Here is an 11,714-nt window from a genome sequence, read left to right as displayed (position 1 = left end):
TGCATTGCTGGTATAGTGGAAAGTGATTGTTAGCACCCTCTGATTCATTGTTTGGAGATATATATAAAGACATTGGGGTTTTCTGGCAAGGGGGGAATAGAGGGAAGTGATGGTGACATATTTATAATTAATTTTCCCAACTAGAATCCAATATCTACCATTGCAATCCACCCACTTGCTTTCCAGGTGAAAGGGGCAGGATCTATGGGAAAGGATGGCTACACCACAGGAGATAGAGCATGCTGGGTAGTTATTGGTAAACTGAGGGGGAACATGTGATTCCTGAATGGCTACCACCGCTGCCTTCTGGTCAGTGAAATATTTTAGTGCAAGACGTCTCTTATGGGGAGAATTAAGACCTTTTATATTAAGACTTAAAAACGTCACCGTGATAGAGAGAGATCAGATCATGGTATGAAACATCTAGGATCATCTGTGTAAAGTCCAGTAGAGTCTGTAGGACGTGTGCGTACTTCAATCTATCAAATCACAGAAAAAATAAAATAGGGAACAAAAATGGGAGACAAACAGAAATAGTGTCCATAAAGGAGCTAGAGATTCCATCACTAGGGTACCGTGACAGAAAGGTGGAAAAAGGTGGCGGTCGGGCCTAAAAGGGAAACCCACCGACTACCCCAAGTAGCCATACGAGAGTGCAAAATCTAGTCATCATAGTAACAATTGTACAAAGAAATATCAAATCTCAATGTAACCAATGTATCCAAAGGAGGTAAAGTCCAAGCACCTGGTCTGTTATCCAATGTAGGTTCCACCAATACAGTTATGAGGGCAACAGGATGTTACATGAATCAGTCATGCTTTGCCTGAACACCCAAACATTCTAGAAAGGTATTATGTAACATAACAGTGGAAAGAATATCAGACCATATACCATATAGCAATTACATAGCACAGGAAATAAAGATATCAATATACGTTTTATACCCATAACAAGAGCAAATAAATCTGGCCCAAAAATAGATCCATGCCCAATAACTTAGTCCCAGTTGGCACATGTTACAGTAGGAAACAAACTCTGAGTGTCTCTAACAGTCTTACTCCTTTAGCATATTACTTCAAGATGGGAGACAACTCCTCCGGGATTGGTTTAGGTAAAGTGTCAACAGGAATGTCCCACTTTTTCAGAATAGGAGGGCCATCCTCGGGTGAAGGGATCACTGTGAAGGCACCGTTTCACATCACAATAATCTTAGTAGGAATGCCCCATTTGTATTGTACATTTCCTTGGGTGGAATAGACACTTTTTGTCCAGCGTCACAGGAGAAATATCTGGAAATAGCTGCAGATTATCCAGGCACTCAGATGTAGATGAGGAAGGCAAAGCAGCCTGTAGAATATGTTCTTTAATATGAAAAAAGTGGACCCTGAGCAGAGTGTCCTTCGGAGCTTGGATAGGGGCCTGTTTGGACTTTGGGAGTCTATGGATCCTATCAATAAGAAGGTCCGCGTCAGAAGTCTTCGGTGGAAGTTTCTGAAAAGAGGACCGTGGCATAATCATAAAGCTCTGCATTTGTAACAGAATCCGGAACGCCCATTATTCTGATATTATTTCTCTGAGACCTGTCTTCTAAATCAATGACTTTATCACGAATAGAGACAGGGTCTTCCTGAAGGGTGTCATGTGCTGAAATCAGATCTTTGTGAGACGCAACAACCTCTTTCATCTTAGTCTGTACGAGTGCCAATCTCAGTGATATCGGACCTCAAAGCTTGAATATTAGATTTAAGTTCTGAGGTTATTTCAGGCCTTAAATGTAGATAACATAGAATGTATAGAGCGTAGAGTAACAGGACCATCTAGAGTGTCTTAAGATGTCTTCAGCCATTACAGCTGGGCTGTGCGACTGACAAGAAAAAGCAGATGATGTTGTAGCAGTCTCAGAAAAACCACCAGAATTCGAGGTAACAAAGAGATGGACAGATGCGGCTGATGTTGTACATTTTTAACCTTTCTTGGAGGCATGGTAAGCCCACTACATAGAGACGGACGGCTCAGAGAAAGGAAAATACAAATGATGTATAGATAAAAGCAGCAGTAGTACGCTGTCACGGGGTTACATCAAGATGACTCAGTTCAAAATTACATTCTTAGTCGGGGTGACGGGGGTATCAGAGCCAAAATTTCAAGTAAACATGATGTAAAGCAACTCAAATAACACAATAATGACCGAGAAATTTCACTAGATGTCAGCTTTATCACAGACGTGAAGCACAGAGAGACACACAAGTGGCAAAATACAGTATATTCAGTGAATAAATCCACAATAATATACTGTGAGGTTGTAATCAGAGTGTAATGAGCTGTACTCAGATGATACTTGATACTGGGCTCTGCATGTAGACTGAGAGGAAGTAGATTATAGTGGTACCATATAAATAGAAGGTAGTTTCACCTCCAGGCAAATGCTTCAGTTTAGTGTAGTGACCCCGGTCCAGCTGTCAGGTAGCAGCTTATATCAATTTTATACCTTATTGAAGGCAAAGCATGTAATGGCCGGGCACCGGGATCCAAAATGGCAGCCACCTCACTTCCCAATATCACTGCCGTGCTCCAGTGACCGTGGGCGGCCTGTTCTATCCCCAGACCAAGTCAGGTGTCTGGAGCGTGCAGGAAAGACTGAGCGCACTTCGTCCCAGAATTCAGCCCGTGGCTTCGGCGTCGCTAGGGTGCGGCAGTAAACAGTGCCCGGGGTGAGCAGAGCAAGCAGCTTTAGGGCAGGAGGAGTGGGGGACTTAATAGATTGGGTCTTGGTCCCAGCAGCGGCCGAGGGCTATCAGGTAGATAAGCCACTTACTGAGGAGAGCTCCAGAAAGCACGTCCGGATGGACTCAGGCTTCACCCCTCTTTTTTATTATTTTATATACTAACGGGTGACAGGTGTGATATATCCCTGCAAAGGCAGATCCAATCTCTTTCTCATCAGACTCTGCTGTCTTCCCTGCACTCTCACTCAGATGTTCACTGCTGCCAGTAGCACACGTATGAGAAGCAGAAGTATGGCGGCAGCTGTATAGATTCTGATATGTAATTCTCTATATCATACTTACCGTACACACATCATCCTTATTACTATTGAGAGAATAGAGGTAAGACACTGATGATGGGGGTGTAAGAGTGGATTATAACCTAGCAGATGATGATGATGATTGCAGTGTATCATAAGGTGTATTGCGTGTAAAATACCTTGTTCCACACCTCTTCTGCTGTAGCAATATACCTTATATAAGGGTGAGTAACACATGTACAGGCTTACCAGCGTATGAGCACACACATAAAGGAATGCTACCTTACCAATGCTTCCAGGAGTAACGTTAGGAGACATTTCTCTGATCCATCAGCTCATATGACTAATGTTATTGTTCATCTAGAATCTCCAATTCATACGATATGTTCCCCATCCATTGTTTTACATTGGTGCTGACATAGGACTTGGAGAGTGACTACATCTCCATTTATACTTCATGGTTAGTTACCAGTACAAGAGAGATATATCTAAGTCTTGTTATAATATTACATTTGTTATTGTGAGTGTTCTCAGGAGGGTGGACACAATGATAGTCTGAGACACAATATTATAAAGCCTTCATTAAAAGTTATGTTTTATTATACACACACATTTATAATTAAGTGTCCCAGAGAGTCGTCTTCTCCTATTGTTTACAAGATTAATATTGTTACAGAAAATGTCACATTTCCATAATGTGTTTTATTTCCAGCAGATGGACACACACGCAGGAATATCACAGAAGGACATCTAATGTTATCCCCGGATTGTGACATAAAAGATAATGACAGTAGACAGGATTCTCCAGGAGATAACCCCATTACCCCAATTATACATCCAGCTCTATCAGCTGGTCCCTCTGATCCTGGGAAATGTTCTCCTGATCACTCTGATATTGGTGCATCTGTTACATCTCTGAGAGTAGATACAGTGTTTCCCTGTTCTACAGATGCCAAATGTTTTACACAGAACACACAGCTTATTACCAGTCAGACAGGTAAGGCAGGGGAGAGGCCATTTCCATGTTCTGAGTGTGAGAAATGTTTTACACGGAAATCAAATCTTGTTACACATCAGAGAAGTCACACAGGTGACAAGCCACTGATATGTTCTGATTGTGGGAAAAGTTTTACATTCAAATCACTTCTTGTAGTACATAAGAGAATACATACAGGTGAGAAACCATATTCCTGTTCTGAGTGTGGGAAATGTTTTACATACAAAACAACTCTTGATGCACATCAGAGAAGTCACACAGGTACATCACCATTTCCATGTTCTGAGTGTGGGAAATGTTTTACACAGAAATCGCATCTTATTATACATCAGAGAAGTCACACAGGTGAGAAGCCATTTCCATGTTCTGAGTGTGGGAAATGTTTTGCACGCAAATCAGATCTTGTTATACATCAGAGAACTCACACAGGTGAGAAGCCATTTTCTTGCTCTGAGTGTGGGAAATATTTTGCACAGAAATCACAACTTGCAAGACATCAGCGAAGTCACACAGGTGAGAAGCCATTTCCATGTTCTGAGTGTGGGAAATGTTTTACACAAAAATCACAACTTGTTGCACATCAACGAAGTCACACAGGTGAGAATCCATTTCCATGTTCTGAGTGCGGAAAATGTTTTTCCTGGAAATCACAACTTGTTACACATCAGCGAAGTCACACAGGTGAGAAGCCATTTACATGTTCTGAGTGTGGGAAATGTTTTGCACACAAATCAGATTTTGTTAGACATAACAGAAGTCACACAGGTGAGAATCTATTTTCTTGCTCTGAGTGCGGGAAATGTTTTATCCGGAAATCACAACTTGTTAGACATCAGAGAAGTCACACAGGTGAGAAGCCATTTCCATACTCAGAAATAAATTAGCTCTTGCACACAATAGACATCACTCAGGTGAGGAACCATTTTATTCTGGAGTATACTTATCATTGCCATGTAATGTTCCGCAAGGTTCATATCCTATCTCCTGTGCTTTTTGCAATATACATGCTACCGCAGGGTGAAATAATCAGATGTCATGTCCTTATCTACCACTGTTATACAGATGACCTGTCTTTTTCTCCGGGTACTGAGAACCCAATACCAATCCTAAATGTCTAGCTGAGCTCCAGGTGTGGGTGATGCCAGTTGGCTGTGACTCAGTACTGGTGAAACAGGTCCTTATGATAGAAGCTCACCAACAAAGGACAGGGCTACAGCTCCGCTTTACCTACCAACCAGACTTACGCTTGTGGGTTCAGAGTTACAAAATGCGGATCATGTGCGGAATCTTGATGTCCTGGATGGTGGAGTGACACTTAGACATCAGTATCAGCCACAATCATATCCCCATCTGAGGAACATAGCCAGATTCCAGCACTTATTTCCCTCAGATCTACCTACAGTCATACATGCACTTGTATCATCACACATAGACTACTGCAATGTCCTCTACCTGGGTCTCCTAGCAAAAGAATTGCAGAGCTTATAGCTTGTACAGAATGCAGCAGCCAGGCTGTTACCTAACCAGCCCGTTCCTGCCACATAACACCCATTCTCTGCTCCCTTCACCGACTGCCTGTAAGATTGTGACTCTATTACATAATCTGACTCTCCCAGCCCTACATGACCAGGGTCCATGGTACCAGAAGCAACTTCTGTGTCCTTACTGCCCTGGTTACTTCCATCTGAAGATGAAGGACTGTTACCAGCAGTACCAAGAATCCCCAAGCAGGGCTGAGATGTCAGGGAGGAAACAGGGCAGTGGCAGCAGTGGGGGGAGACAGGGTGGGTGGCAGTAATGGGGGGGAGACAGGGCGGGTGGCAGTAGTGGGGGGGAGACAGAGCGGATGGCAGTAGTGGAAGGAGACGGGACAGATGGCCGCAGTGCAGTACCAGGGGCTGCTGGAGGCAGTAAAGAGGTGTATGGGTCCCGCACAGAACCGGTTGATAATTAGACATGATGATGATTATGCTTCCTTATTTCTAATTAATCCCTTGTATGTGTTACTGTTATTTGCTGTGTCAGCCTTTGTGTGTTCTGTGTAATAATCCTGAAAGTAGTGCTGCTACCGATCTCATATCATTTGTACTAACTTGGAAAAGATGAGATATGAGGTGCACTCTGGAAGCTTATAGGGGGGTAATCAGAAAATGCAGATGTGACATCACGCAGCCCCCCAGAAAATGGTCCCGGCCCACCCATGTTCAGCCCTCAGAGATGACGCCGCAACGTGTGTCCGCACGGCCGCTGCACATGTGCATTTTGCCACCACCAGCAAACTGCTGCGGGCCGCTATTGCGGCTGTGTGTGAATGACCCCCATAGGCTGTTGTGCAGAATAAAGTATTTTTGAAGTTTAAAATATAGACAAAAATCTGTGTATTAAAGATATGAAATAAAGTAGTTTAAGAGCAAAGAATTTCTGGTGCCATTTTGGCAGCTCATTTCAATAGTGGGATGATATTACTGGGGGGGGAGGTCTCTTTCTGTGTAAATAATAAAACTATTTATTTGTTGGTTTTAAATAAATTATGTCTGTTCAAATGTTTGTTTTTGTTTTTTACTTGTAGGTGAATTAGGGTTGTTGTATTTAAAATAAACTTACCTGACCCTTGCCTGGAAATGTCCATGTATGAAGGTATGGGAGATACCTGCTGCAGTACCTTCTACTTACATTTGGGAGGTCCGGTTGTTTTGGGGGAATTAGTAGCAAATAGTAAATGATACTTTTGCTCCATAACGTCTCACTGACCCTCTGATTTTTACAAAAATATGTTACACAAAATGACATTTACATTAACAACCATTAACCATCTCTCTCCTACTCAGCGACCATCTTTACCTGCTTTTTCTCCTACTGGTAAAGGCTCATCTCTATCTATGGCCGCCAGCCCCAAGTAGTACAATGATCACTGTCTCACTACTTATATCTTGGCTGTATTATGTATGAGAATTGTGGTGCTCTTTGTTACCTGTACTCTATTTTTGTTATTCACTGTAATGCTAATTTTTGTTTCCCTGTACTGTCCTTTGTACGGCGCTGCAAAACACTTGTAGCTCCTTATAAATAAAATATAATAATAATAACTAAACAAGAAAAATACATTTGTCTTCCCAAAAAACTTTATATATAACATTTTTTTACAAAAATCGCCAATTCTGGTCTGGATTCATTGACTCATGAGAACAACCTTTCTCTTACGTCCTAGAGAGAGCTGGGGTCTATTATAGTACCATGGCGTATAGACAGGTCCACAGGAGCCTTCGGCACTTTAAGACTTTTTAACAGTGTGAACTGGCTCCTCCCTCTATGCCCCTCCTCCAGACCTAAGTTTAGAAAATGTGCCCGATGAGACTGGACGCACACTAGTGGAGCTCTACAGAGTTCTACTAAAAAAGACTTTATTAGGTTTATTATTTTACACAGAAGCTGCTGGCAACAGCTTCCCTGCTTCGTGGGACTTAGGGGGAGGAAGTAGGAACCAACTTCTTTAGTTTCATGGCTCTGCTTCCGCTGACAGGACACCATTAGCTCCTGAAGGGTACTGAACATAGCCCAAGCATGGCTAGCGCTCACTCCCACAGCACTGCCGCCACCCCCCTAAACAGAGCCAGAAGTCAGAAGAGTGGTGAGTATATTACCGGAGACCTGCAAGAGAAGGGCCCTCCGGTCATCGTTGGCGGCTCACAGGTAAAACGCAGCGGCAGAACGCTGCGCAGTCATGTCTCAGTACGCACAAGATGCAGGGCACATGGGGGGGGGGTGTGCTCTGAGCGGCATGAAAATCCTTACTCTCACTGGCCACATAGTAAATACATGTTAGCCGCTGGCTTACATACCCCGCCCAGTATAAAAATTCTCTATTGCTGAGGCAGAATCGTGCCATTTCAGGGGGCAGGGCTTCTCAGACTTTCCAGAGCACTCACTCAGCGCCATTTTCTTATGGACGCTGTCTTCTCATAACAACACTGAGCGTACCCTTTTCCTGAAGAAGACAGGAAAAAATGGGAGTAACCCCCCCATGGTAGACACCTCAATTTCTAGGATGTCTAAGAAAATTATTTTACCTGCCCCAGGGTCGGCTTCTTTAAAGGACACAGCTGACCGTAAGTTAGAGACAACCTTTAAGTCCCTTTATATGCTTACCGGAATGTTACTTAGGACCACGATTGCTTGTGCATGGGTGGGTAACACTGTGGAATAATGGTCAGACAACTTGTTAGCAAATATTGACACAGTTGATAAGGATGAAATGGTCTTAACTCTCGGTCACATAAAGTGTTCTGCAGAATACTTGTTGGAAGCTATGAAGGATATTGGTTTGTTAGGTTCAAAATCCTCAGCTATGGTGATTTCAGCTCGCAGAGCACTGTGGATTCGTCCATGGAATGCAGATGCGGAATCCAAGAGGAATATTGAAGCGCTCCCCTACAAGGGTGAGGCCCTATTTGGAGATCAGGTGGATGCCATGATTTCGACAACCACCTCAGGCAAATCAGCATTTCTTCCTTCTGCAGCGGCACCCGCTAAGAAAGCATATCATTCACATACGATGCAGTCCTTTCGGCCCAGCAAACACAAAAAAGCCAAAGGTACTCCCTTCACAGGAAGAGGGCAGGGAAGAGGTAGGAAACCTACAACACCATCAGGATCGCAGGAGCAGAAGTCAACCGCTACCTCTGCTAAAACCACAGCATGACGCTGGGACTCCCCCATGGGAGTATTATCAGGTGGGGGCGCGTCTAAATATCTTCAGTCAGGTCTGTGTACAATCAGATCTGGATCCTTGGATACTACAAATAGTATCCCAAGGTTACAAGTTAGAGTTTCAAGATCTCCCCCATGCGGAATTTTCAAATCCGCCTTACCAGTTTCTGTTCAAGTCAGAAGAAATGTACTGGACGCAATACAGAAATTATGTCAAGACAAAGTAATTACCTTAGTTCCTGCACTACAACAGGAAGAAGGATTTTATTCAAGCCTGTTTGTGGTACCGAAGCCGGATGGCTCGGTCAGACCAATTTTGAACCTAAAATCCCTGAATCTTTATCTAAAAAAGGTTCAAATTCAAGATGGAGTCCCTGAGAGCGGTGATTTCCAGCTTGGAGGAGAAGGAATTTATTGTGTCGGTGGACATCAAGGATGCTTATTTGCATGTTCTCATTTACCCTCTAATCAAGCATACCTGAGGTTTGTGGTTCAAGGACTGCCACTACCAGTTCCAGACATTGCCATTAGGACTCTCCACAGCTCCGAGAATATTCACCAAGGTGATGGCAGAGATGATGGTTCTCCTTTGCAAGAAAGGAGTCAACATAATTCCTTACCTGGACGATCTCCTGATAAAAGAAAGATCCAGGGAGAAGTTAGTGCAAAACATTACACTATCCCTGACGGTGCTTCAACAGCACGGTTGGATCATAAACCTTCCAAAATCAGAATTGAAACCAACAATGAGGTTATCATTTCTGGGAATGATACTGGACACCGAGATACAGAAAGTATTTTGACCAGTGGAAAAGGCTCTGGAGATCCAGAGGATGGTCAAAAAAGTTTTGAAACCAGCACATGTGTCGATTCAGCAGTGCATTCGCCTGCTGGGAAAGATGGTAGCGGCCTACGAGGCTCTACAATATGGCCGATTTCATGCCAGGGTGTTCCAATGGGAACTACTGGACAAGTGGTCCGGATCGCATCTACACATGCACCATAAGCCTGTCAACAAAAGCCAGAATTTCGCTCCTGTGGTGGCAACAAAGTTCTCACGTCCTGGACAAATCCAGGTTCAGGATTCAAGCCTGGATCCTAGTGACCCCGGATGCAAGTCTCTGAGGTTGGGGAGCAGTCACGCAAAGCTTCCAAAGAAGATGGTCAAGTCAAGAAACACTTCTTCACATAAACATTCTGAAGTTGAGAGCCGTTTACAACTGCCTTCAAGCGGCGCATCTTCTTCAATATCGTCCCATACAGATCCAGTCAGACAATGTAACAGCAGTAGCTTACATAAACCATCAGGGAGGAACGAAAAGCAGAGCGGCAATGACAGAGGTGACAAAAATACTACCCTGGGCAGGAAGACATGCAAAAGCTCTGTCAGCAATCTTTATTTGGGGAGTGGAAAACTGGGAAGCGGACTTCCTCAGCAGACACGATCTCCATCCAGGAGAATGGGGCCTCCACCAAGAAGTCTTTGCGGACGTAGCAAGTTGCTGGGGCGTTCCTCAAGTAGACATGATGGCATCTCGTCTCAACAAGAAGCTTCCAAAATATTGTTCCAGGTCAAGAGACCCACAAGCAATAGCGGTGGATGCACTGGTGACCCAGTGGGATTTCCAGCCAGTATATGTGTTCCCTCCACTTCCACTAATACCGAAACTTCTCAAGATCATAAGAAGAACAAAGGTTCGGGTGATCCTCCTTGTCCCAGACTGGCCAAGAAGGGCTTGGTATCCAGATCTTCAGGAGTTACTGATAGAAGATTTTCGGCATCTTTGCGAGCACCTGCTTCAGCAGGGGCCGTTGGTTTATCAAGACTTATCGTGGCTACGTTTGACGGCATGGCTGTTGAGCACCAGATCCTAGCCCGAAAGGGTATTTCCAACTAAATCATTCCCACACTTATTCAGGCCAGGAAGGGAGTGACGTCTAGACATTATGACATTTGGAGAAAATATGTATCTTGGTGCGAGTCCAAGAATTCTCCTGTGGTGGAGTTTCTATTAGGACATCTTCTATTTCTACAGGCTGGTGTGAATGCAGGTTTAAGATTGGGATCTATCAAGGTCCAAATTTCGGCCTTGTCCATTTTCTTTCAGAGACAGTTGGCTTCCCTTCCTGAGGTTCAGACGTTCGTGAAGGGGGTTCTACGCATCCAACCACCATTTGTGGCACCTGCAGCGTCATGGGATCTTAACGTGGTGTTGCAGTTCCTTAAATCGGATTGGTTTGAACCTCTGAAAGAGGTGGAGTTACAGTTTCTGACTTGGAAAGTGGTCATGCTGCTGGCCTTGGCATCCGGCAGAAGGGTGTCTGAGTTAGGGGCCTTGTCTCACAAGAGCCTTTATTTGATCTTTCATGAAGATAGGGCTGAACTAAGAATGCGTCAGCAATTTCTTCCAAAGGTTGTTTCTTCCTTTCATGTGAACCAACCTATTGTGGTGCCAGTGGCTTCCGACACCTCAGCTGTTTCCAAGTCGTTGAATGTTATCAAGGCTTTGAAGACATCTATCACGAGAACAGCTTGTATAAGGAAAACAGAAGCATTGTTTATCCTGTATGATAAATGATTGGGCGGTGTGAGCTGGTGTGAATCTCGCCACTTGCTTAATGTTAATCCTTCTCTCGAAGTTGTCCATCTCCTCGGGCACAGTTCCTATACTGGGGTCTGGAGGAGGGGCATAGAGGGAGGAGCCAGTTCACACTGTTAAAAAGTCTTAAAAGTGCCGAAGGCTCCTGCACACCTGTCTATACCTCATGGTACTAAAATGGACCCCAGCATCCTATACGGACTACGAGAAAAGGATTTACCGGTAGGTATGTTAAAATCCTTTTTTTTTTTAGCAAAGCCTATGCCAACAGTTGTATCCCACAGAATATCAGCGCTGCCTCCATACACTGGAGAGAGAAGATAAAGTGCAGATTTCCGAACAGTGCTTTTAGAGGGAACACAAGAAGTGCATAGATCACAATGA

General features: G+C 44.0%; 1 protein-coding gene across 1 annotated transcript; it reads left to right on the top strand.

The window, feature by feature from the left end:
- The first annotated feature begins 3,747 nt into the window (after positions 1 to 3,747).
- Positions 3,748 to 5,795, top strand: LOC134983730 (gastrula zinc finger protein XlCGF17.1-like). Its single transcript, XM_063949376.1, has one exon. The coding sequence runs from the start codon at positions 3,780 to 3,782 to the stop codon at positions 4,905 to 4,907; it is 1,128 nt and encodes a 375-aa protein (XP_063805446.1). The 5' UTR covers positions 3,748 to 3,779; the 3' UTR covers positions 4,908 to 5,795.
- The last annotated feature ends 5,919 nt before the right edge of the window (positions 5,796 to 11,714 follow it).

This window comes from Pseudophryne corroboree (assembly GCF_028390025.1).
Source record: "Pseudophryne corroboree isolate aPseCor3 chromosome 3 unlocalized genomic scaffold, aPseCor3.hap2 SUPER_3_unloc_22, whole genome shotgun sequence".
Taxonomy (NCBI): domain Eukaryota; kingdom Metazoa; phylum Chordata; class Amphibia; order Anura; family Myobatrachidae; genus Pseudophryne; species Pseudophryne corroboree.
This window is presented reverse-complemented; position numbering and strand designations above follow the sequence as displayed.

Excerpts from the sequence above, each read along its gene's own strand:
- LOC134983730 (XM_063949376.1), top strand. The coding sequence starts at position 3,780 with ATGTTATCCCCGGATTGTGACATAAAAGATAATGACAGTAGACAGGAT.